General features: G+C 41.0%; 4 protein-coding genes across 7 annotated transcripts in view; 1 reads left to right on the top strand and 3 right to left on the bottom strand.

Moving 5' to 3' along the window:
• The window catches only part of otud7b (OTU deubiquitinase 7B), a 32,528-nt gene extending 26,341 nt beyond the window's left edge, over positions 1–6,187 (bottom strand). The window contains exon 1 of the mRNA XM_053880876.1: positions 6,003–6,187. The gene's annotated coding sequence lies outside the window, so the exon portion shown is untranslated. The remainder of the gene's footprint in view (positions 1–6,002) is intronic.
• A 357-nt stretch (positions 6,188–6,544) lies between these two features.
• rbm8a (RNA binding motif protein 8A) lies at positions 6,545–9,537 on the bottom strand. The gene is made up of 6 exons (XM_053881239.1): positions 9,429–9,537; positions 8,919–8,978; positions 8,759–8,836; positions 8,260–8,396; positions 7,492–7,628; positions 6,545–6,902 (listed from the first exon to the last, which is right to left on the bottom strand). Exons 1-6 carry the CDS (start codon positions 9,493–9,495, stop codon positions 6,854–6,856), a joined length of 528 nt encoding a protein of 175 aa, XP_053737214.1. The 5' UTR covers positions 9,496–9,537; the 3' UTR covers positions 6,545–6,853.
• A 764-nt stretch (positions 9,538–10,301) lies between these two features.
• Positions 10,302–12,997, top strand: cdca3 (cell division cycle associated 3). The gene is made up of 6 exons (XM_053881582.1): positions 10,302–10,438; positions 11,105–11,255; positions 11,354–11,474; positions 11,769–12,632; positions 12,697–12,761; positions 12,838–12,997. Exons 2-6 carry the CDS (start codon positions 11,124–11,126, stop codon positions 12,928–12,930), a joined length of 1,275 nt encoding a protein of 424 aa, XP_053737557.1. The 5' UTR covers positions 10,302–10,438; positions 11,105–11,123; the 3' UTR covers positions 12,931–12,997.
• A 410-nt stretch (positions 12,998–13,407) lies between these two features.
• Positions 13,408–23,133, bottom strand: gnb3a (guanine nucleotide binding protein (G protein), beta polypeptide 3a). 4 transcript variants are annotated; one of them, XM_053881583.1, is made up of 10 exons: positions 22,914–23,133; positions 18,230–18,316; positions 17,518–17,625; positions 17,301–17,446; positions 16,755–16,818; positions 15,662–15,824; positions 15,515–15,581; positions 15,247–15,448; positions 14,714–14,930; positions 13,408–14,422 (listed from the first exon to the last, which is right to left on the bottom strand). In XM_053881583.1, the coding sequence occupies exons 3-10, from the start codon at positions 17,572–17,574 to the stop codon at positions 14,316–14,318; spliced, it is 1,023 nt and encodes a 340-aa protein (XP_053737558.1). In that variant the 5' UTR covers positions 17,575–17,625; positions 18,230–18,316; positions 22,914–23,133; the 3' UTR covers positions 13,408–14,315. The 4 variants fall into 4 exon arrangements, with proteins under 4 accessions (XP_053737558.1, XP_053737560.1, XP_053737559.1 ...); XM_053881585.1 differs by having other exon boundaries at positions 17,518–17,594; XM_053881584.1 differs by lacking the exon at positions 18,230–18,316.
• Between the last annotated feature and the right edge of the window lie 3,433 nt (positions 23,134–26,566).

Raw genomic sequence — 26,566 nt, 5'->3', positions numbered from 1 at the left:
AAAAAAAAAAAAAAAAAAAAAAAGACTTCCTCCTGGGTTTAATGCAGTCATCTTGAACAACACTGTTACAAAACAGCGCTAATTCAGATGTTCACTCGCTCCAAATCAGCCTGAATGTGAAGCCGACCAAGCCCAGAAAGATCTAAAGCCAGTGGCTAAACAGGCACCAAGCTCTGCAGGCGGCCGGCACTAATGCTCATGTGAATCCCCACGTGCTTCAGGGCAGGCCTCGTTCACAGCAGGGACACACCACGTCACTCTCTGTGTGATGTCATCGTGGGTGACAGGCGTCTCATCAGGGCTGTGAGCGGGATTACTCCTGCAGTAAAGGATCAACATGCCGGGAAAAGAGACTGAAGGCCAAGAAACCTTGACCAAACTGGTCTCAAACATCTAGATCCCATATTAATTGGAAAAAAAAATACTTCTCTCAACTATCACTCACTAACCAATGACGCAAAACATCATCTGTGTGGAGTGAAAAGCTGACAAGGACTAAAGATTTGTATTCACTAAAAGACACATCTTTCGGCAAGGAACTTCAACAATAGCAACGTACACCTTTCTCACAACCTGACACTCGCTCCATTCACTTCGAAGCAGAATACTGACCAGTCTGCAATGATTCCGCCAGACAAGCATCAGCTTGTCAAAGGAAGGTTTGCCATTGATTATGATGAATTAAAGCATTAGGCTGCATCTACACAATTTCTCCAAATATGAATAAAACGGGGGACTGATAAAGTTCACAGTGACACCTGCAAAAAATGAGCAGAGTATAGGAAAAGTCTAGTAAAGACAACAAAAAGGACCGGTTCAGAAGGTCATTACTGACTGCATTCATGTGGTCAGATGGTTCTGGGCAGGAATAACCAGCCTTGCCCTGCACTGAGGGTGGAGCTAAAGGACCTGCTAGGGGATCCTGTGCCCCCGATTCCATGAGTCTTCATTTCTTCTTCAGTCGCATTGACTTAAGCACAAGAATGCATATGCAAATCATGCACTTTTGCCACAAAAAAAGTTTGGCTTATCTTGTCACATGATCTAAAACCATTTAATGCCCTATTCTGCTCATGACTTAACAGTGAAGCACTACTTGCTGCGTCTGGTTACCACTTATCCTCAGGTAGCTGGCCCGATTCTACACAAACATCCCTCATACTGGCTGGATTGCTGTGTCACAAGACTGGCAGGAAATCAGCCACGCCGGCAGGGCGAGGCTCCAAGCAGTTTTACGAGTTGCTGTCTGGACACAGAGGCCTCTTGGAGACATAGGCCACCTATTGATCCCACAGTGGCAGGAGAAGGTGCACAAAACCACCTTAGAGGACACAACTGCATCAAAAATGATTTGTCAATTGTCAGACGTTTGGCACAATATTCGCTACATGTGACCAAAACAGCTCATGATTAGATTAAGCAGAAAAGTACACAATATCGCATGAGTTAAGAGAATGAGACTTTATAGCAACACAAAATTCACAATGATGGGCAATAAAGCAGTAATAAAACAAAAAACAAAAAAATGTTTAGGTAATTACAGTAATAAAAGTGGAAGCACAGCGGAACAACTGTGTGTGTTGTCAGAATACAGTTGCAATAGTATTCTGCCTGTTGACATTGGCAAGCCAGGTTTCATCAGAAAGATTAATTTTCGCTAGACCAAAATTAGTTTACTGACTTCTTCTACTTGGTGATGCAGCCACTCTCAGTCAGGACACCCCACAACCATCTTAAAAAATCAAATGCTTACGTCTTTTACCAATAACCCATATTAACACTCACTAGATATTTCTTACTTGGTTTGTTTCACTTGCTCCCTGACTTTAATATCTGAAACAATTTATCCAATCCTTTAATGTTGTTTGAAGGTTGTTTCAAGACCACTCGTTCAACTGAGATGATAATAATAATAATTAATAAATTACCATTAAAATTAATAAATAATAACTATTCTTTTAAACAGGATGTTTATATGGCGGTGACATTCAAGACGTGTTCATCTTATGTGTGGCTGTTTATGCGGGCGAAGATCTTGAAACCTTCTGACGCATTATGAAACTATATCACGTGCGACAATAGTAACACTAGCACAGCTGATAAATGATGGCAATGCAACTCAAACTGAGTGCAAGTCAAGCAACAATGACAAGACGTGTCTTCTAAGACAACTATAGCTGAACACGTATTGTAATGACGATTAAAAAAAAACAATCTGAAATACTGACCAATTCTTCCATTGAGGTGCAAGTGTTGTTGCAGTCTCTTAACCAAGGCGAATTAGTAATAGATGCACCTCCAGAAATGGGATGATAAAAAACGTTGCCAGACAAACACGGTGCATGACTGAGTGGAAAACTTACATTTGACACATCCGTATTTTCGTCTGTCCCACTAACCTGAGGGAGCACTGGTCCGATTACTTATTAATCTGACCGGGTTTGAGATATCCGAAGGGAATACCTCTGCAGCCAAATGGGCTTGGCTCTGAAACTGACACTAGCCCTCAGATACATACACACTTGGTGAACAGCTGTTTGGGGGAGCCCAGGGAAGAGGGGAATTTAAAATTTCATACCCTCAGCTTTGCTGAAGCAGCACCATTGCCCTGTGAAACACTATATACGCCAATAACATCAGACAGACACATCCTTTACTCTGAAGCCTGTTAAAGATATTAAACGTATGACAGAGGGCTAAGGCTGTAACACAAAACCTTCGGGTGGAGTAATGTCATCAATGTGCCAGGAAAAACAAGTTTGACACCAAAGAAGTCATACAGCCTCCGAATAGAAATTACTGGTAGTGGATGTAACCAGTAGATAAATATTCACTCGTTCTTTGGGAAATTGAGATTCCGTATTTTAACCATTAAATCAACTTGTTCGGTCATACTGAAGTTCTATCTATCTATCTTAACAGTCTCAAGGGCATTTTTGACGATGAGAACCAAGGGTTACATTTTACTTGGTCGTGTCTTCAGGCGCATCAAGGCTTTATTTCAATACCTGTTCAAGACCCATCAGGGCTTCAGAACATATTAGCACAAGTTTATCTTAAGTTTGAGAAGCTTACTCCATGGAGAAGGAAGGTTTTCCACCATAGACTACAATACCATTATTTTTGAACCAATTGATTGTGGATGAAATTAAAGTACTTTGTTAACAGCATTACAGTGTATCTGTAATGATATATAATAAAAAGGCAAATGTCAAATGAAGACGGTTCTATGGAAAATAATTTCCCAAAGGGGACAATAAAGTGAAAATCTAAGTCTAAGATGAAAATGGTGGGTCACTTTTTGTACGAGATGAGGCTACAGTATTTATCAATACTTCTTCAGTTTTAAAGGTCTTAAAGTGTCAAGAAATGTGCATCCAGCTGATCAATCTCTAAGAGATGTCATAGCATGCGATACATATGAATCAGCTGACTGATCAGCAAGTGAGTGTAAAAATGGAGACTGACAAAAAAACTTTAGTATGTGTGACTCGGACTGGTTCAACTGACTACTGTAAATCTAGCAAATCAAAACAAATGAGACTATGAGGCTATGAGACTTGTTTTTCCTAACGTCCCTAGGAAGACCAGTTTTTCCATTATGAAAATGAAGTACGAAAACAAATAAATTCATCCACATTGTGGACCATGAACTTTCTGTTATTTCCAGTCAGTCTGTGAAGTTTGGTCCGTTTGTTTGAAAGTTTAACTCTGGCACAGTGATGTATTTTGGTAATAACAGCACCGTGAAAGTGACGTTTGCATAACAGCAAAATGACACCACCAGTGAAGACATTAAGACTCCACTTTTCCTTTAAGAGTGGGCCAATGAGAAATCCAAACACCAGGAGGAGGACTTTACTTAAAATACTCGCCTGAAGTGCTCAGTGTGCTGACCTGTGTATCAAAGGTGTAGAGGACTCACAAATCGTCATGTACACGTATCTTTTTTTTAAACAGTATGATTGTGATGTTATCTACATTTGTATTGATATTTGCATGGATACTTTTATAAATACATATGTCATGTGAGAATGTAGTTTCCATGCATATTACATCCCAGGGATATAGTTATATTGGACTATGCCGTTTAAATTTGATAATACTAATTCATCTGTCTTGCTGGAGACTGTTTCACTCCAAAGCTGATAACTTTACTTCACACACACACTCACACACACCCTTATGTGACAGTATATCCCATATTATCATGAAAAATCTTGTTCTTAATAACAAATGTTCTTAATAGAAACTAAAATAGACTAAATTCTTGACAGTCAGTTCTCAGCATTGTCTGAATCAAAGTGAACAAACAAAACTCAGCAAAAAATCCATAAACCATGAGATGATCAAATGTATTAGTTTAATGCCATTAGCACACAGTAGAATGCCTGAAACTTTTTTTTCCGCAAGTACGGTTACTCCTGGAAAACTCCCTACGCATGAATTCCAAAATTCAGTGGAAGGAATTGTGACATAACTGCAGTAAAATGAGATGAGCATAGGACTTTAAGCGGTTTAGCTTTACCATTGCTAAATGAACATGAATATGAATGTCATGTCGGGACAGAGAGACCTAAGAGGACTTCTACGAGTCAAACATAAATTACAGGGAACTGCAATTTTAGGGAACAAGTACAGGTTTTCAACTACCTCTTCCTTGGAATTGCAGATCAGTCCACTTGTTCATTAATCATTTGCTGTTTATTCTAATGTAAACAGGCTCCATTCAATTCTATAAGACATGTTATGACAAGGAGTTGAAGATCTAAATGCTAGTCTCTGATGAATGATTTCCTTATCCCATCTGGAAAGTACACACTGGCCTGAGGAAACACAACACACTGCTGGTATTTGGGATCTTGCACTTAGATTTGAGTTCAAGACATTAACTCACAATTTGTGTGTCCGACAACAACTGAGCAAAATTGTAAACGTATCAGTTAAAACAAACTACATTCGATATAACCTAATGAACCAACACTTTCATCTTTCTTGCTTTATTGGTGTAATAAAAACTTCACATTCAACTGCCACACTGATAAGTTATGTTTCCAACAGTCTTTAACTTTTTGACAGCACCAGCCTTTTGCAACGGTCAGGTGTCATAAACAACATGTACCTGTCCTATTTTTCATGTTGGCTGTCTGTCCGTTGTCTTGGCAAACAAAGAGGCGCATAAACACAGCTCTGAATAATTGAACACTAAGTGTAATACAGTCCTCGCTCATCGCGGTGAAGTTGGAAATGTTTGCGAATCAGCCTGTCCTGGTTTCAAAACCAGCACGGAAAAATGAACCCAATGACCAGTCAGCTTCAGGCATGGAGACATGCCACCGCCATTCACTTCCCTCAATTTTGACTTTCCAAAATGATTCCTTCTTGAAGTTATAAAACGCACGCGCGTGAACGAAAACAATCGACTGCAGCTTTCTAACTAATCTGATTCTTTACTAGACTATTACATCATCGCGCGCACACAGAGAGACATAGATGCCGGCGTCGTGACTCTGTATGTATACTGCTTAAGTGGAAGAGAATTATTCCTAAAATGCAGACTGCCTTCTAGCAATGGGTGCGAGAATAACAAAACCCGTGACCAACACATACTATGGCAAATTAAATGAACAGTTAGCAGAATCCCCCTTGGTCACTGGGCTGACCATTAGGAGTTGATAAAAGTCAACTGCGTTGGAATTTTTTTCCAACATTATATTAAGAGAAACAACGTCAATAGAAGACAGAAATGTAAAGGGTTATAACAATGCTTACATAAATGCATATGCCGCGTTCGCACACTTCAACTTCACGTGTGCACGATGAGACTGTGTAGCCATAAACGCATTTGTGCATCACAAAAGTTAAAGATAAAAGCTTGTCGATGCACAAATGGTCCGAAGCTTGAAGAAAGGCGAGCAAGTGGCGACTTCTCTGGGAGCTAATCAGCAGCTAGCGGTGGCTAATGTTAACGCTAGGAGCAGGAGTATTCCTTTAGTGCTTACCTTCAACGGCCTAGTTCTTTTCATCGCGCCTATTAGTTTTCCCATCCGTGCTCCCTCGTGAGGACCGTGTGAGTATTAGAGAGCACCACTTTCAACTTTTTAGCATCACTGTTGGACGAAATAGACGTAGAATTCCACACCGGACCACCGCCGACAAAGTAATTTCACCACCACTTACAACAACAACGTCAAGCGAAGATGTGGAGCAACCCACTCCCAGCAGGCCAATCAGCAGGAGCAGGAGGCATGACTGGCGTTTCCACCCGCCAATGCGCATCTTTGATATATGAAACTGACGTTTCACAGAACAAATTAGAGGGACTACGGGCCAAACTCGTGCACGCTGATTGGTTGGACAGAAAAAGAGGGCGTGCCTCGTTTAACATCCTTTACAGCCTATGAGTGCAACACTGGGTCCAGAGTGACAGGTGCTTCAGAGTTCACTAAACAGCCAGGGCGGTCCCTCCGCCCCAGTGAGGTCATTCACGATGATGTAAACGCAACGTCACTGTCATGCTAGAAAAGAATAAACAGCGCAGGCATTCACCTTTTAAAAACTTTAATGATTCCCAAATATAAAAACTAAACAATTCAGCACGTTAAAATGCTTACAACTGGGCAAACTGAACACACGTTTAGAGAAAGTCATCATCACGCACCGCCAGCAAAGTGGTGGGAAAAGGATTTTTCTTTCACTTGCAGCCAAAATGAAACTTCATCTCACTTCAGGCAATGAAACTACACAAGCAATTCAAGTCAATTGCAAGTGAAAAAAAGATCCAAAACAGAAAACAATTACTGATAACAAAAAGGGTTGTCTTGAGAAAGAGCTTTGCTCTGTCAATGGAATCTTAACGCCGCCTCCTGTCTGGACTTCTGCTTCGTCTGCGACCTCCAGTCCTACAATACAGGAAAAACACATTAAGCAGAAGAAATATCAGGCAGAATATTCCTCACCGTTAGAAAATTCAAATGCTGTAACTGCCTATACTGTTAAACAAATGGCAAATATTTTTTCAAAAAGAGAGGCCCCCCGCAGGACTTTTACACTCACGATATGTTGCTTTCTGGAAGTGATTTTATCATACATTTCAGCACCATATGCCGACAACTTTTAGTATATTTGCGATGTTGCCATAAAACCATGTTTAATCAAGTACAACATGCATGAAGGAACACATCAATGACCACAAATGAAGTGAACGTCACCCTGACTCTAAGTGAAATATAAAGAGATTGCGCCACCTGCAGGCATAAAAATAAATAGTTTATATATGTGACAGGTATTTCGCTTGAGCTGACATTAATATTTTTACAATGACAGTAACTTTAATTAAAAAAAATTTTTTTTTTGAAAAGTTGAAACTAAGAAGGAATACAACCGCTTAGCTACGTCGGTGTATACAAGTTACCTTGCAAAAAGAAGCTTTAAATGTATTTTGATGAGAGAGTTTCATGAGATCAGCACAGAACAGAGATGAAAACTCACCTTCTCTTGTTCTTTGGGGGTCCTCTAACAAATCCCCAGTCAACACTGATTGACTGACCCATCATGTCTTGGCCGTTGAGACCTTCCATGGCAGCCTGAGCCTCCTTGTACGTCTCATACTCAACGAGAGCATAACCCTGATGAAATTGAAAATGTTGTGGTTAGCGCACACTTAGTGGTGATTAATCAATAACTTTTTTAGAAACATGAACATTGTACACTACAGTCTACAACCCATGAAACCATTTTATTTTAGCCGAATGTTTCTTAAGTCAGACAGATGAAGCAAGGTGGCCCCCTAGTGGATAGAAGGAGCCAACATCCTGATCAAAGTCTGAAATTCTGTGGGCATTTACGTGTATGGGGTCTATATCTACAGTCAGCAAAATGAAACGTCACGTTAGCATTTATTCTAACTGACTGAAAGGACCATGGGATAAATGAAACAGTGACACCACACTGTGTGCCAATCAATGCATTACCAACCTATTTCATGGAGCTACTTCTTCACTGCAGTCACACATTATCCAAAGAGACAAGGAATGAGATTTACTATGAGGAAGAGGGACTAGGATCTGCCTTTCTTTGTAGTCGTCTTTCACTTTCCCTAAGAAATACTTTTCCTAGAGGTAGATATTTTGCTAATTGAATATAACTTGGGCAATGAAGACAAGAAATGTATTTTGATAGAAAAACTAACCCCTAAAAATGACCATTATAAATAACAATATACAAACGGCACCAGAAACATGTCTGAAAAGTTCTCACCTTGAGGTAACCTGTTCTGCGGTCAAGGGGAAGGTGGAGGTTCTTAATTTCTCCAAACTCAGAAAATTTGTCATGGATGTCTTCTTCAGTGGCCTCTTCATGTACTCCAGTCACAAACAGGATCCAGCCTTCTACAGCTACATGGGGATATTAATTAGTAAAAACAGATACCACTAAAAGAAGACTTTCAGAAGACCAATTCTAAAAGTTTATATCGCTCAAAATAAACTAATAAGTCCAGTGCCTCATGAATGCCTGAAACTGTTGTTATAAATGGGGTATAAATCTTATTATTGCATAAGCTAAGAGTTGTTTCCTTTTTAGCCACAGAGCATTATCAATGAGTTAATCAGAAGAGGCACTTTTCTAAGTACCACTATGGAAACAACATGATTAGCTATGTATTTGTGAATTTCACACTAAATAACACCATCCATAAGCATCAGTAACAGTATAACCTAATAATGTATATAATATTCAAATAAGAATTATAACTTACATCGTTGTGGACCTGGTTCATCCCCATCCTGCTCCACAGTATCGTAGTCTTCTTTAACTCTGGATCTTGCACCTTCCTCTGCAAAACGGGTTAAATTAAAGACAGTGAAGGAAATGTATCAGAATCATCCCTCCATTTTTTGTCCTTCACGGGTACTCACCAGCTCCAAATCCTCGTCCCTTCCTCTTCTTAGCCTTCTCCTTTAACTTGTGGATGCTTTCTGCAATTTGAGTTCCGTATTAATTTCATTTATTTGGTTTAAAAGGTACTCATAATGCGATAGAATCTTACTCTATCGCCCAACTAAGGTTAGATAAACAACAACGCAAAAACTCCAGTGTTGGCTTATTCACAGCGCTTAAGTTGCTGTAAAAAAAACGATCTCTCGTTTTGTAAATAATTCAGCACATACGCTGATAAACATAAATGAATTAAAACGCCTAATACAGCCAAAACCATTAGGACGAAAAGCAAATGAAGGGGAAAAAACCCATACACAACCAGTCCAGCATTAGCTTCTTAGCATCAGTGAGGCCCGCAACCACGCAGTCTGCCATTGTTGCTGGTTTACAACTGGACCAGTCAACTCAATCGCTCATTACTTGCCCTTAATTTCAACATAAACATTTGAAAATCCTTTTTAGAAAAAGCAATTATCAAACTTATTTACCATCGCCATCCTCGTCCATAGGAAAGTCCTCGCCTCCCGCTTCATGAAGATCCAGTACGTCCGCCATGATGTCTGAGTGTGAGTAGACAGGAAACGAGTCAGAATCGGATCTTTTTCTTCGTCGGTTTGGGGATCCGGGTTGTGCGCCGGATGCGTCTAGGATCCGACTTCTTCTCTGTCAAATTAATAGTAGTAATGGTATCGTTAAAGTAGATAGTTATAGATACAAATTATGATCACATAATATATATGTTTTAACAATCTAAATAGTGTAAGTTCTTTGACTCAACTCTTCATGATGATGATGATGATGATGATGATGATGATTATTACTATTATTATTGTTATTATTATTATTATTATTATTATTAGGGGGAAAAAATGTCAAGAATAATACAGGGCAAGCATATTTAGCACAACCGGAATTCAGTATGTGTCTCTATGTATCTATTCCAACGTGTATGAATCAAGGTCGTCACCAGCGAGAGTACGCATAATTTTCAGAGCACTGTCTTTCACTTCATTTAAAATGTAAAAATAAACAAAACACATGCGAATTGACGCACAACCATAATTCCTTGTTCTGTATCACGACGACAGTCGAATAGAAAATAAAAAAGAGAAACGTGAATAGGCTTTCACTGTTTTTCTTTTTTTTTTTTTTTTTACATTTTCATTGAATGGCATAGTGTATGTCTAAAGCTCACTGTTGAACTAAGAAAAGCGTGGGTGAATAAAAACAAGTCTTGGAATTCTATCAATCATCTCTCGATGCATCATTCAAGTGAACGGCACGCCCCTTCGAGACGCCGTGCTGTGAGCCAATCAGAATCGAAAAGCGGGACGGCTGGCTCACGCTGATTGGCTCATTCAAAAATAACACGCGCGTGACCCATCCATTTAAATGTTTTTAAAATGTGTCGGTTCCATGCGTTTATCTCACAACTGCAGACCAAAGAGTGAAAGGACTACGCCTGTCGTGCAGAACTCAACCGTTAACACTGACTCAAGTAAGTGGACATTTGGAAGTGGTTTCGTTTAAAAGGTTATGTTTTGTTAAATAGCATTGTTGTTTAAGTTAAACGGACGATTTAGCTTGACTTTCTCTACCGCGGGAAAAGTAACATTCGCTAGCATGTCACCGTATTGGCCGAATTCGCCTTCATGAGATGTACATGTGAACGTAGAGGCTTTCAATCTATCATCGAGAAATCCACGTTAACTCGCGCTATGACTGAATTGAGAGTGAGTTAGCATCATGTTATTCAGGAATCATCAAGGTTTGATTAAACAAAGTTTAAACATATTATAGCTTACATGTTTGCACTTGAAGATTAGGCAGGTGTGGTTACTGTAAATATGTTATGATGTTTTAACTGTTTTATTCCCCTCAACTGCAGTAGTACGAGACAAAGGGTTATTTTTTTATTTTTTAAGTCAGATATCTTATTTGATTTCATTAATGGTGTTTTGTTTTAGTGTTATTTATAAAATATTTTGTTTTTAACCACCATGAAACTGGAAGGTTAATGACTGAACCAATTTTAAGAGACTTCATTTTTTTCCTCCCAAAGTGTGATGCTTTGAAGTCAGTTAGTGACTTAAAAAACAGTTACTTTGAATGTGGGGGGTTAATGTTGGAATCTGGTGTGGTCATAAGTTCATTACATCTGCAGGTAACCATCAAGCTACATCATGGGATCCAGTGAGAGTAAGCCTGCCATTCCAGCAGAGAAACAAAGGGAGGATGTGGTTAAACACAACCGCATAAGTGACCTGTTTGATCCACGCTCTCCGTCTGTTGGCATTGATCGCACACCAATTCAGGTACAAAGTGCACCACCCAACACTGAATGTCAGATGAGCTCCGTCATGTGCTCATCTTGACTCCTGTGTTTGGCAATGACAATGTGGTGATGTTCTAGTTCAACTGTCCCGGAGCCAAACCTTCTGCTGGGGTTCGAAATGAATGTCCAGTAGCCTTTGCTGACCCACGGTCCCCTTCAATTGGAATTTCGCGTACGCCTGTCAGAGATGCTATGAGAGGTATTCTTTTTGGAAAAAAACTGAAATGATTGATCCAAATATTTAAAATTGTGTTTCTAAATGTAGGTAGATCTGGCACTTGTCTTTGTAGGTACAACAAACCCTATTTTGGTTTAATAAAAGTACATCTGTAATACTGAATTTACATGCATACGGAAGATTGCGTCATCACGAACCTTGCTGTGTCAAATGCCTACAATTCAGTCAAAGTCAATATTGTCTTGTTAAGTGGTGTTACTTGTTTTTTTTTAAATGCACATTCTAATGATTGTTTTTATGTCATTGTCTCTTTAGCAACAGTGGGTTCATTGGCTCGGCGCCTTGGCCTCTTTTTCAATGCTGAAATGGAGTATCCAGTCTCCGAGGGTAAATCTGTGGAAGAAGAGAAGGTCCTGTTTAAAGAGGAACTCGATTCTACAGAACCTCTTCTGACACCTCAAGTACGTCAGTCCTTTGGCTCGATGGGTGAACACGCCAAGCTGCTTGCCACTCCTGTCCAGCCGCCTGTGCACACACTAGGCCAGTCCAGCCCATATATTCTTCTGGAAGAGCCTCAGGTTGAGGTTGAGATTGAGTCCGAACTTGGTGTGGAGGATGCTGAAGAAGCCATCGAATCTCCACTTCACAACAGACTCAGTATGAGTCTGATCACCTGCCACGAGGGAGCACCTGCGTTTCAGATATTTGCCGAAGTTCACGCCGACGTCCCGGCAGCCCCTAATGTGGAAGTTCAGAACGATGCGGAGCATTCTTACGCCATCCCGACAATCACTGTTGAACCAAACTCTTCCTTTGAGCCAAGTGTGGAATCCACCGAACCAAATTCTCCAACACTGCCAAAGATGACAGCGCAGCTAGAACTGGCTGAAGAAACCAAAGAGGAACCTGATATGGCCATTACGTGTGAACCAACATCCTGCTCAAGCCCACAGCAGCAGCCCATATGTACCCCATGCCTCACCTTGGACCCGAAGAGTCCGAGTCAAGCGGTATTCAAACCTCAGTGGCTGGGGAAAGGTTTTGGTGCCACTGGATTGAGAGCAAGAACCATCCAGGGAAACTCCGGTAAACGGGCCTCTTCACCTCTTGCCAAATCTGTGGCTGTCCGCAATGTGACCAACGAAAACAAGGGAGTGACTGGAAAGCTGAAGCAACGAGGTTTGTGACAATTAGTTGGGGAAAAAAAAAAAAAGATTCTTCTCAATATCCGCCCATTTTGCAGGTAATGAGGGAAGATCTCCTCTTCAAATCCTCAAGGGGACCAACTCGCCTCGAGACCATCAGCAGGTACTCAAACTCTCAAGACTCCGATATAAAAACTACTAACGTGTCCACCATGGGACTAACCGGTTCTTCATTTCAGGTCAAGCTGAAAGTGTCCACCCCTGAGAGGCAGCGGCTTGGACAGATGGACCGGCGTGTACTGGCTTTGGGTCTGGACAAGGAGAACAGATGATTCCTCAGTGACTCCATTCCACTCCCTTTAAACATGGACACTTTCATTCAATACTTTCTTTTAAATATCTCAGAATTTCTGCTGTCCCTTTTTGTAAATATGAATTAAAAACGTATGTATTTGATTCTGGTCTTTGTATTTTGAGTTTTTCTATTAATGTAGCCGTTTGTCCCTAAACAGTTTCATAAGTTCCACTACAGTGAGTCCCATAATGCAGTTGCTTTCCTCGGTTCTCGGGTTCAAGTAACTGCAAGGCATTGATATTTTGGTCATTCGAGCAGAAATCTCAGGGGCTGGATTTATGCCTTTGAATGCTAAACTTGTGTATTTCAGTGAGTAGCTGGCTGACTGTTTAGATATTGACTACATGCACTCTCAAGTTCTTCACTCTGCCTTACTGAGACCCTTGCTAGCAGTGATCTGATCACGCAACGCACAACAAACAAAATCCACAATAATGCAATACGTAATCCAGAATCCAAGTTTATTAAATAATCTCTGTTATTGCTTTGCTTTGCACAGTGAAAAGGAGGCTGAGTATTTTTCGAATTAAGATTCATTTGACAGAAGAAGTCCATGGTTGCTGACAATAGTTTATGTACAGGTGGAAACGTTTTGGTCGTCCTTACACAAGTGCTGTGTTTGCTAAAACAATCACACACAAACCTCTGTCCTGATACAAAATAGGTCATTTGAATGAATTATCTTGGTGAGCCATGATTTCGCCCATCTGTCACCTCACGGCTGATTCATAGCACTTTCCAGATCTTGCTACTGGGTGGAGGAGAGAGAGGAGGGGGGCGGGGGGGAAGACCCCAAATTCATCACTCACATACAAAACAACTCAAACACTAAGTAAAACAGCTGCAAACTAGAACTTAGATTTAAATAAAATTAGAAATGAAAAGAGGAAAGTCCAGGAAATCAACCTAAACTAGAAACAAACAAAAATGCTCATATTATCCATGTCACTTATTGTTTGTTTGAACACAGCAGAGAGCTAATGTGGAAGCTATGACGACACAATCCTACCTCATCCAGTGTGCTACCATTTTCATTTGGCAACCATTTTGTGGCGTGACTATCTAATCGCTGTGCATGTTGTCGGTACGATTCTCAATTTGTGGAGCTGCTGATAGAAATGATCGTTTTCTCACCCTTCCATCCCAAATCCTTCCTATGGAGTGACCAGAAAGGTGAGAGCTCAATGTGACACCGCAAAGAGACGTCTATCACATTAAACCTCCCCACCAACTTTAGATAGGACTTGGCACGATTAAATGATCACATTCTCCCTCCATATCAAACATCTCTGTGCTCATTGTTATTTTACTCTTTACTCTCTGTTGGCTGCTCTCAACATGGGTGCTGATGATAGGAAGGCTTCAGTTCCAAATTTTCAGGAAGCTATCCCAGGATCCTGTGCAGCACGCCATCCCGTCTGAGGACACTCCGATACAGCTCACTCTGTTGTCGTGGCCAGCCAGAACGCCTGGAAGACACACAGTTGTGTTCAACACGTTCAGATGCAACCAAAATCTTCCTTCGCATCTCTCGGCCTCTGTGGCCATTATTCTCATCTTCTATTGCCCAAGAAGCTTCTTCATTGTCGGGGCACCAATCCAAAAGTGGGAGCTTAGTCCACCCTAAGTAACTCAGAAAAACGTGTCCATCACTGGAATGGTGTTTTGGGATCTAGTTTATGATTGAATCCATTGTTTAAGCTGTGCTCACTTTAACCCGGGATGAAAAGGTCTGCTCTCCTCTGAGCTTCTTGACTTACCGACTCGCTCTGCTTTGAGTGAATCCCAAATGTTGACGTTGAAGTCGTCATAGCCAGCCAGGATCAGGCGGCCTGACAGGGAGGGGGCCAGAGAGGTGACTCCGCACATGATGCTGGAGTCCTGGTAGGTGATCAGCTCCTGGTCGGCCCTCAGGTCGTACAGTTTGCATGTGGCGTCGTCTGAACCTGTTATCACTGCGTTGCCGTTGGGGAAGAACTGAGGAGAAAAAAATTGAATGAGTTATTCACTAAGATGTCTCTGTTTGAACGAATAAAAAGACTTAGCTTTATTATACAGGACTTTAAAATATACAATATAATTATGCAAGTGAGGTTTCAGATCTTAAGAATCTGAAAATGTTCTCACCTTTTTAGACCATAAAATAGATCATATAGATTTGCATTAGATGCAAGGTGTCATGCTCAACATTTGTTTGGGCTTATGGTGCATCTGTCAGCTGTGTTTGCTGAGTTTTGGGAAAATGTTTCACCCAAACTCAAATCTTTTTTCAGTAAAAGCAAGATGAAATCACCCCAATGGCATTGATGTCACTCTCATGGCCTCCGAAGGTCTGTCTGCACTGGCCTTCTCGAATGTCCCACAGCTTGGCCGTGTAGTCACAAGCGCCTGAGATGAAAAATTTGAAGTCGGGGGACACGGCCAGTGACATGCAGTCACCCTGGTGTCCTGCGAAGACTGTCTTCTGTGTCCCAGTCTCGATGTCCCACAGCACACTGATGAAAGAGTCAGTCATCGCGAATCTTGAATAAATATCAGAGAGGGTCCATTTGGTTCCTCACCAAGTACAGTCTCCAGAGCTGGTGATGATCTCGCTGTCACTGATGAAACGACAGCAGGATAGGTAACCTAGGCAACCAGTTAGAGTCGAACATCAGCGACAGATGACGATAGGGATAAAGAAACTGTCAGGTTCATCTGGATCCTACCTGTGTGCGCTGCCAGCTCCCGCATGACTTTGACATTCCCGTCTTTTCCTTTAAGGTTGTAGATGGAGCACATGTTGTCCAGACCACCACAAGCAACCAGGTTCCCGGACGGGGCGTAGGCACAGGTCATCACCCATGATGACTTCAGAGGGATGGCATTTACCTGTAGAACCACAGAAGGACCAGTGTATCAGACTTGTCAGTGGCAAGACAAAACTCAAAAACAATGCAAGATGTTATTTGGGCCCAAAATCGTCAAGTTGGTTTTTCATAATTCCTAATGACACAGTAGGCATATTCCAGGGGTGTCAAACTCATTCTGGTACGGGGCCAAAATGTGCCCCTATGAGGTCAGACTAAAACTATCCTGATATGTCATTTGTTTGGCCATTACTAGTTCAATATATCATTTCAATTTAGTCTAGTTCAATTTCTCCTTTATCCCTTCTTTAGTCATTTTTGTGTGTTTCTTGTTCCTCAAAATACATAGAAAGTTTTTTTTTTTAATAAATTGATGTCTGGTCCATACTTTTATATTGATTTATGTTAAAATAAAATGGTTACATAATTATTTAAAAAATGTTTCATGACATATTAACACTTAATCTTTTTAGTTCCGTTATGTCGTTGTTACTTAAGTATATATTGTGGCCCTTTAGGAACATTTATAGCCCACCTCTGTTTGAGAAGGAAATATCAGAATGTGATATGACTCTGTTTAATTATTGGACACCAATTTCAATGTAAAACCACCACTGACTAGAGGCACCTTTGTTTTAGTGCATGCAGTCTCTCACCACCATGCATATGTGGGCCACATTTAAACGACTAGGTGGGCCAGATTCGGCCCTCGGGCCTTGAGTTTGGCACACATTGTATAAAGACTGTCAAAGGCCTATTTTTTCAGACTTTACTTTAGCAACTGCAAAAATCACAAAAACATAACACGATAATCAACATTTTGAGCAGACGTTTCATAACATGATTCCTTTAAAACACTTATAGGGCGTCAAAGATTATTCCCAAAGTTGTTTTTAGGATCGGATCCTGCCACCCGCCAAAACACAAGCGAATATAATGCCATCTTCCTTACCTTGTTGGTGGTGATGGTGTCCCACACGATGAGTTTGCCATCTTGAGAGGCGCTGACGCACAACCTGTTCAATAGTGCAGGATTAGAAACAACAACGGCGAAGAAAATGGCTCACATCGAACGTGCGTTGTTTCCATTGGCCACTGTACTAACAGCATTCCTCGTCTTCATCTGGGTGATCCCTCAAAAACATTACAACCGCATCTTGAACTTCACCAAGTAGGTAAGGTGATCTTTTAAAAACGTTCCTTTCCTTGTCTCTTTGTTTGTCTGCACCACTGGGCTGATCCTCAGCTGTGGAAGAGTCAATAAAGGGTAGACTCTTCATCCGGTTAATTACAGACAAGCTTGTCATTGGGCCCTTTGATGCACAAACATGACCACAACATACCGGACCTCTAAAATGGGTTACTCCCAACCAACTGTTGATATATTTAATGTAGCTTTTCAAAACCGTATGATCAGAAACATAGCTTAAGGTGACGCAAAACCAAATGAAAACGTGTTAATGTGTTTAAAAGCTGAGATGAAAAATAGAATTATTACTTGGAGTCAGTGGACCAGTGCATTGCATAGATCTTGGCAAGATGACCCCTCAGGGTTTTCCTTGTTTTCAATTGGACACGTCCCACTACAGCGATCGCAGATGCAGCCTCCTGAAATGTAGTGTCCTGCACTGCCTTGCGAGCAGCCTACAGAAGACACGAGAAGACAGGTAAGAAGGAGGAAATCAAAAGTGGATGAGAAATGATCCATCACTCACGGTGATCTGGTCTTTAAGATTATCCGCCTCCTTCCTCAGTTGCTCCATTTCACCCATGGTGCTGGTTTGTAGTCGCTCTCACCAGTGGAGAAGAGAGAAGATGGAAGACTAATAATCCCCCCAAAAAAGACAAGTAAAAAATAAAAAGGCGAATATAGTTTTCTTCCTTTCAATGGAGGAATGTTGCCTGGACAAGTATCCGTCTTTGCGCTAGTCTCCCACCAAGTGCTACTTTGCAAGTCAAACTTGCTCTTGTCTACTTTGCAAACTTTCACCAACACGTCGGCGCGCACAGAGAAACCCACAGAACACGCCTATGAATGTGTTCTGTGACACACTTGCACAGGCAATGAATATTCAAGCGCTGCATTAGCAAGCAAAAGTGTTTGCTCTTGGTATGATGTGACTCTTGTGGAGAACACACATCCTCACCCTGAATGTACACATAAACCAGTAAGTCCTGTCGTAATGTCAGCGTTTGCTGGCAGTTCTTTGATCATGTTGAGGAGTTCGCCGTCTCACTGAGCACTAATGATGATGGTTATTGAATTTGGTCATGTCTTGATTAAATGACGTTGTTTAAAGCGGTAACCAATCGACTAATGGGCGAACCCATGCGGTGTGGCAAATTTAATCAGCAGAATTGACCAACGCAACCGAAAAAACCTCAACATGTGCAACCATTAGAATGCGCTTACTTTATTTTGCTTACCTCGAAAATAGACCGATACAGTGTTTTTGTTGGTCTTTGGCTCCCCTGCGGCGATTTGTCTGACGTCTCCTATTTGACTTGGTATCTCTGTCAAAACACATGACCAGATGGATTTGCCTTTAATTTGTTTACAGTGAAACATGGAGGAAGGGAGTGAGGCTGAAGTTACTCTGAAAAAGATCGAGATTTGCTGTTCATTCATATTCATATTTAGTGATCTATAAAACACGCTAGTAGTAGGCGATTACTTCGTAATATGTCCTCAGGGGTTGCTGTGAGGTTGTTTGACAGAATAATAAGGAGACACTGAAGACACAGGGCAGTTAGGGACAAATATTGCTGTGGCTCTGTCAAACAAAACAACAGATACCCAATTATGTGGTGGTCAGGTCAGACAACACAACATTCTCCTGAGATTAATATATGACATGGGGTCAGTGTTACATTTAGGGTTAGTGTATTTCTTTTCTTCTATAAAACTAAAAGTGACTTGGAATAATATTTTATAGAAAAGCTCATGGCCCAAGCCTTTTTGGCAACAAAAAGTGTCTTTTTGCTCATTTATTTGAGGATAAATTGAATCAACTAGTTTACAATTCAGTAAAACTACTAGATGTGACATCTTTTCATACAACATGATATGGATGTCATGAATGCATCATCAAAGAGGGCATGTAAAGGCCAGCTTGCTAGCCATTTAGCTCATGTGAAATTATTAAATGCAAAAGAAAAGCTCTGGTGTAACAGGACGTACGTCTGTTTTATAACTGACATTACATTAGAAATGTGCCTAAGCAAGGTAAATAAAAAATATTGACCTTAAACAGTTAAACATATTTGTGTTTAAGAAACCACTAGACAACAGAGAGGTACACAAGTGGGTCATCTGGGTTCCTCTCACCAAATGTGCACCAACTAAAAATCTGGAAACATCAGTTGGCAACAGAAATTTTGCTCTCAGCCTGAAAAGCAGAAAGCACTGCAAGTTTTTGGTCATTGACCAATCAATTCAACAATAAAGATCACTTGCATTTAGGTTTCTTGCTTGTGTTGGCATTGGTAGTTATCTGTAGCAGAATTAAAGGTAATCGATCTGGTCCTGGTTCAGCTGTAGGCTTTCCTTAAGTCGCTCCCCAATACATCTAAAGTAGGCAACCGTGTCATTCCAATGCCAAATAAAGTGGCTCCTCCATAAAACCTTTTTAGCTGCGGCATGAGAGATGTTCAGTCTTAAAACATTTGGTCTGGGTCAAATTTTAAAACTGGAATGGTTGTAAAGTAATGCGGAGTCACAGTAAAAAACAAACATGCTTGGTGAAGAACCACATCTTACAAACTGAAACATTAACAGGTCAGATGTTTTTAGGACCGTTAATTGATAGAGTAACAGACAATGAAGTGAGGGTAGAGAAGGATACAAAAAAGAAGGACATTTGGCCTTGGTAGAAGAGGGACACAGGTGAGACAGACGAAGACCTGCATTATTAACAAGATAAATAAAACATCAATAATTTGCATGCTGAGTGTTGGAAACAAGAGTTGAAACACCGGCCAGATCAGAAGAGCGGGACATAGCGTGTTACCAGATTATAGAATGGACATCATTGTGTATTGCATGTAAAAACAAATAAAGGTGAATTTGATAACACCTTTGTCCTTCAGCAGTAAATGAATTGGTAATCTGGAATTCCACTAAAACCACTTTTAATTGTTTACATTGTCACCCATAATAGGTGACTATGATAACAACTATAACTTTTTTTTAGGTGTCAGAGAGTATATCTTCGTCAGCAGTAGTTGTTTTGGGTAACACCAGTGCAAAGTAAAATCCAAATATTCACTGTGTCACCGGTCACATTTGCCACTTCCGTACAGTTCCCTGAAATATATTCCCTTCTAGCAGGGAAAGCAGGGGAATCACCAAAGGAGTCTTGTTCAGTCTAACTTTCTCATGTATTTCTCGTTTTCAACAAACATCCTAAGGTCTCACACTTCACAGCACGTAACCCTGCGGTACTTAATTCAGGATCACTGGCCTTACTTTGAATGGAAACATTCTCTGTCATATTTAAAAAGAAAAACGCAATCTCCAAAACATGTTTTCTCTCCTCTCTTGCATCTTGTTGGCACGAAAAGAACTCATCTGCCCCGGCAGGCTCCACATGATTGAGCAATTTAACCTTTTCGACAGCCAAACATGCCAACATTTTTTGTAATCCCACTTTCATGCAAAGATTATTTTGGGAGATCAGCGGAGAGTGGTCTAACATGCAAGATCAGGGCACCTTATTGGACGTCGTCAAGTTTTTAGATGTGCCCCATTTTTCAGCTGGTATTTTGTTACTCCATGATTCAGTCTGTTGACATATTCAACTTTTTATGAACATGACTACCTATAATCATGTTTAATAATGTCAGAATGAACAGTTCTAGCTGTGGCGGTGTCATGAATAAAATGACTGCGTGGACCTCCCGGACTTCAAAGTGCATTAACACTGTTAAAGAGGGGGGAGCAGCGGAGGCAGAGTGAGGTGGGGGTAAGAGGCGTTGCAGGAGAGTGAGTTTTAAATCCTACCGGCTGAGATTTTAAAGGGAAGCCTTTTGAATCAAATCTGCTCTCATCCGATTACTGACTGCTCTTTGCATCTGGATAAGAGATGGAGAAAGGCAAAGGGGAGGAGACGAGAGTGGGGTGGGGGTGGGAGTTCAGATGGCGTGAGCTGGGAGAGTGTCAAGACTGGACATATGAACTTGAGCAGAATCAAAATATGATCATTCACTTAGCAGTTAAAGCAAGTGACAAACAAAAAATATACATATTTATTGGGTATCAACTGGGGCTGAGCGGCTTTCCAAGCATGAACCGAATTACAAAGAAGAACAAGGGATTTCTGGTGTTCTGTGTCTTCGACATGTTAAAACCCGATGTTTTTGTTATTGTAATCGTCTTCTATTCCACTCTATTCATTCTCACAGCCTCTGTGTCTCTGTTTGCAACAGCAAGTCAGGCTCCTCCACCTGAACCTATCTTGCTATCCTCTCTCATCATACTTATCTTCCATGTACTCATCCACCACATCTATAAACCTCACTGGTTGTCTCTCTCTTCTCTGTACTCTCCAGCTCCAACATTTGTCGTCCAGTTTATCCCATCTCTCCTCTCCACATGTCCAAACCATCTGGCCTCCTTAACTTCGTCTCTCCATGGGAGCTGACCCTCTGACATGAGATCCAAGCCATTATGCTACCTATGTTATGTTCATATTATGTTGTCTTATTTAACCTGCCGACTTCTGAGTCCTTTTCTTACATCAGCAGTTTAGAGCGCTGTCTGTTGGTGGCCATTAGGATAGCAATATTATCCAGGGCCTTCAAAATTCTCTCCTCTTAGCTGGATGATGTCTGGAGAACTTTCTCATGAAAATTCACATTTCAACATGGAGAAATAATAGCTCTACTCTGAATCCCAAATGACTTAGCTCCACATCACTGATGGGGTAAATAAATAGCAAAAGGGTCTGGCTGTTGTTTAATAATTTCACAACAAGTAAACAAGAAAATACATGTTCAGACTAAAAAATGCAGAACCCTATTTTGGGTTGTCTTCAGCATGATAACAGAAAGATCCCGCATTGTATCATTCACAGTTTTTATGTCGAAAAAAAAATTATACATTTTTATATCTGTGTTCTTTTTAAGATACCTATCCTAGTTAATCAGATATTAATAATTTAAAAAAATGTTTTACATTTTCATGTCTGTATTGACTTGTAATTTCTACAGCAGAAAATATGAATTGAAATAATAAAAATGTTGTTTGGATGTTGGACGAGATGGAATGTTGACACATGATAATACATGTCACCCAGGAAGTGCTCTATGGCGTAAGTGCTATTGACCTTTGATGTGTGCACACCAGTGTGTGTTCTAACTCTCTGTCTACATCTTTTACTGTTCTTGTAAGTTCTTCATCTTTTTTTTTTCTTTACTTCATACAGTAAACCATATTTGAAAAAGAATTTCAAGCTATATCCCCTTAGTTAGTTATTAAAATTTCAAACTGAAATCGTAAGTAATTTTGGGTTGAACAATTGAATTACATTTGTCAATATGGGGTACAGAACAAGAGTAAATCTTTGTATTGCAGCTCCACTCGGGCTTGGAAATTTGTCAATGCTCAGGTGGTTAGTATTTAAGTCTCATATCAACATGGTCTTGGGTTTAAATCCAATTTGAGGCAGTGCTTTGATGCAAGCATGTTCTTTCGTGTGAAGTATATGTTCTTCAAATGCCTGTGTGAGCTTCGTCGAGCACTCTGGTTTCCTCCCACAGTTGATGTTAATTGTCTTTAGGACTGTCCAGAATGTAGCTTGTGGCACTTCCATTAGACGTAGAATGATTTGAACATTAACTAGTATCAACAATCTTTTTGCAGTATTTTTTCTCTTTTCTCTTTTCTTCTAGTTTATATTCTTCAAGAAAAATCTAACTTCCCGACTAACATTACTCATATTTTTTTTAATGTTGACATCAGCAACATTGACTAGCTGAGTAAAGACTTGATTATTGGTAAGATATCCAAAACAACCTGACCCTTTGGCAGTGATCCATCAAACGGGTCTGATGTCCCAACAGCCACAACATATCCGAGTGTACATAAAAACAAGAAAACAACCAGGCTCACCGGTTAGTTCCTCACAGGAAGTTTTGGCTAAATGGTTAATCAGGCTTGGTCCGGCTCGTCCAGTTGTCGTACTTTCTCCCGCTCATTCACTTTTGCTGTCACACTATTCCACTCTGTGCTCCTCCTGTGAGGAACAGATGAGGATTGGAGGGATGAAGAGATCAGTGATGAGGGGATAAAGCCTGGGATGGACAGAGAGAGGTGTGGGTTGGTGCGAGACAGTGGGTGAAACACATGGGAAGGCACTGAGACAAAGAGGAGAAGACCATGCAGTGCTGGGTGATGGGGGTCACAAGACACAAGCTGGGGTGAAGCAAAGTGGATGGAAACATCGGAGGGGAGGGGGAAGAGGGTAAATAGAAGGAGCGGGGATCATGGCTTTTTATGGCGTTGAGAGTTTTTTTTTCAAAGATCCGAGACAGGCAGCAGAGTTTGTGTTCTGTAAACCTGAGCTGAAGCTAATATTAGAAGCTTCAGCGGGAGAGACAAATGCGACTCATTCTTTACCCCACCACCTGAGTTGGATCTGCACAGGCCTTCACACAAGCCACTGTCCTTCACAACCTCGACAGGCAAAACGCATGCTGATTTGACTCCACAAGCTGCTGAGGTGGCGGGAGTACCTGCTGATGGCCAATCAGATCCACTGAGACCCACAACATGAGTGGTGCTCAGATGTTCTGACAATGACCCTGGACAGAGTTGTGTCTTGTCATCAAGCCCTTTCTGGTTTCCTGATGACCACAGTGTTATGTCACTGAGGGAGAGAGGATACGCAGATGATGCGGTTCCTTTGTGTGACCCTCACGGGATTGGCTCAAGTGTATAGCACCTTGGTGATTTTACACCTCCTATAAATGGCTGATCTAAGAAGGTTGACTTTTTTTTTTTATTGTAAACATCTTTTGGAGTTTGAAAAACTACTTGGAAATCTTGGAAAACTAGTCCACCTCCTCATAAAATATGATGGGGTGAAGTGAAATAAGATCTTGGGTGACACAGCTGCTCTCCTGGAGTCTTCCTGGACCCTTCAGGTGGTCCAGACAGAAGTGCTGTAATAGGGCAATGGGTTCATGGATCACAGAGAGAAGTCTGAGAGCAATGGCTGCTCAACAACTGCACTGCCCATGTGACCCATATCTGAGCTAGAGTATAACTTTTGTTGCTCAGATATTTTAATCAACATATTTCAGTGAACTTAATTTCAACACAAAACTACATAAATACTTCACCGAGACAAAACAATCGAAGGCATTGAACATTCAAGTTCAAACTGTTATGTGGTCCCCATGAAAGATTCACTTGTTGAAAGATATTCTACATATATTTTAAATAAATTCTTCACAAAAAGCAACAGTAGATATGTTATAATAAAAACTATTTAAAACATTTTAAAGACCGCATAAGTGGGGAAAGTACGCATGAAGAATCATCGCTGAAACAGGACATACATTAAAAACAGTCACTGGATTTATGATAAAAGAGGTTGGATTAAAAGACGTATAGAGCTCTTGGCCTTGTTTTGAATGGTAAACAAGGTGCCAGTGTTGTTGGGGGTGACGTGAGCAGATTAAAAAAGCAAGTGGCAAGTGACACAAATGAACTGAAAAAACCCTCATCTGCTTCCATCTGTGCCCAGGGTCGTTCACTGAAACTGTTTTCTAACACTCATTTTAAATCAAAACTTGTTTTCCAGGATCCTTCAGAGAGTCCCTTGGGCTTTACGTGAGCGAAATGAAACATACCCCCTTCATATTTACACTTCCACCGCCACCAGGGACCATAAAATTGGGTTGAATGTTTTTTGTTACATAATCTTGCTTGCACCAAAGCAAAAACATCACCTTCTCACCAGACTTTAGATGATCATTTCAAGGTTTTGTGTTATTTAAAATGTGAAGTATATCTCATGAGATTAATGTTTGTCGCAAACTCAAGTCTTCTTCTTTGACAATGCTGTAGGAAAGACGTCTCGCTCTAATGAAGGGTCCTGACTCACTTAGTAATGGAGGCATCTGTGTCTTTAGAGACTACTATTTTCAGGGTGGATGTGACTCCCTATCCAGGACAGACTTTATTTAGGAGGTATTTAGTCAGTACACCAAGGTGGGTTTTGTTGCGCTATGTTCAAGAAGATTGAGTCTTTTGGGAGGGCATGGTGGACCTGGTCTTCTGGGGACGTTAGAGAAAACAGAGGTTGGTTCTGGCGTCTGGTCTGCTTTACTGAGGCCAAGAATCTGAACAAATTGAAAGTGCAAATTTACAAATAATCTAATCTGATCTAGAGTGCATGAACCTCTGTTGACATTCCCAAATGATACATAAAGAGAAATACTGCTGCAGAAGGAAGGTAGTTTAGCTGTTGCTTCTTTGTACCTGACAGAGGAAAAACTACTTTGTGATGAAGTTGTTCAGACACCAAACATGGGTATAAAAATGGTAAATAAAATAAAACAAAAATTGGTGCAGAATACAAAGACAGGTGGTTGTGATCTGTTAGGCGGAGTGTAAAGTCTGGCTCGCCCCCGACGCTAAAACTCACTGACCGACTCGCTGGCGCTTTCAGATTCTGATTCACACAGCACGCCTGTGTGGACCTGGGTCCTCAGTTCACCTAAAAATAAAATGATTCATCCCGTCACCTTCTCACCTAACACCCACACCGACTACCGGATGATGCTATTCCTGTTTCTTACATAATTTCTGTTAATCAAATGGAACAGTGATGTCACAGCGGCATCCACTCGGTGCTCTTCTGTGTAATTAGAACAGCAGACGCCGGCTGCACTTACAGTGAGCAAGATGCATTATGGAGACGTCGCACCTACTTTCAGAGGGATTAATGCAGACATTTAGGGTTCCGCTTCAAAAAAGGAAAAGGTTAAAACCAGCCTTCCATTAAAGAGGCCTGTCGACCCACTTGTCCGGTGACGGGGGATTATAACACAGAGGGGGGAGTGAGAGTGTTAATATGGGCCATAAACAGTGGTGGGCTCTAATGCGCACGGAGACTGGCCTGTGAGGAGCAACTGGTTGTAATGGGACAGATGAGGGAGAAGAGAGTGTCACTCCGCTGAATGATTAAATGATCTCTCGCTGGATTACTATTCCATATTCTAAATGGGAGATTTTTTAAGCTTCATAAACAAATGCACTCATTTATGAGGGATTACCAGTAATCTCTCTATTTCTATCCTCCCCCTCCGTGTGCCCCTCTCCCTCTCCTGTCCTCTCTTTTTCTGCTTCCAACCAGATGTGGGTAGTTGAGTCCCTGGGGCCACGAGTGCTCCTTTAACAGCCCCTGCAAGGGCTTTGTGAACCACAAGAACATTTACATCCATAGCTGCTTGGAAATCTCTGATCGAGCATTTCTTCTTCAGTGAATGGACGGGGGATATGAGAATTGGTTTTGTCGTGAATTTACTACCACTTTTATTAATGAACTGCAACGTTCTTTAAAACGCAAGAAAGTTTGTCACTTCATGAATCCACCACTGTTTACTCGGGCATGTTCCATCTGTAGTCGCATGTCTCTTATCAATCACTCTGACTTTTAAGTGGGCCGCAGTTTATCTGCTTTTTAGCAGTATAAATGTAGTTGAGGCGTTCAGTTTGAACAGGACGCCTCAAGCAAACATGAAGGATTTAAAAAA

This window comes from Synchiropus splendidus, chromosome 12 (assembly GCF_027744825.2).
Source record: "Synchiropus splendidus isolate RoL2022-P1 chromosome 12, RoL_Sspl_1.0, whole genome shotgun sequence".
In the NCBI taxonomy this organism is placed as follows: Eukaryota; Metazoa; Chordata; class Actinopteri; order Syngnathiformes; family Callionymidae; genus Synchiropus; species Synchiropus splendidus.
This window is presented reverse-complemented; position numbering and strand designations above follow the sequence as displayed.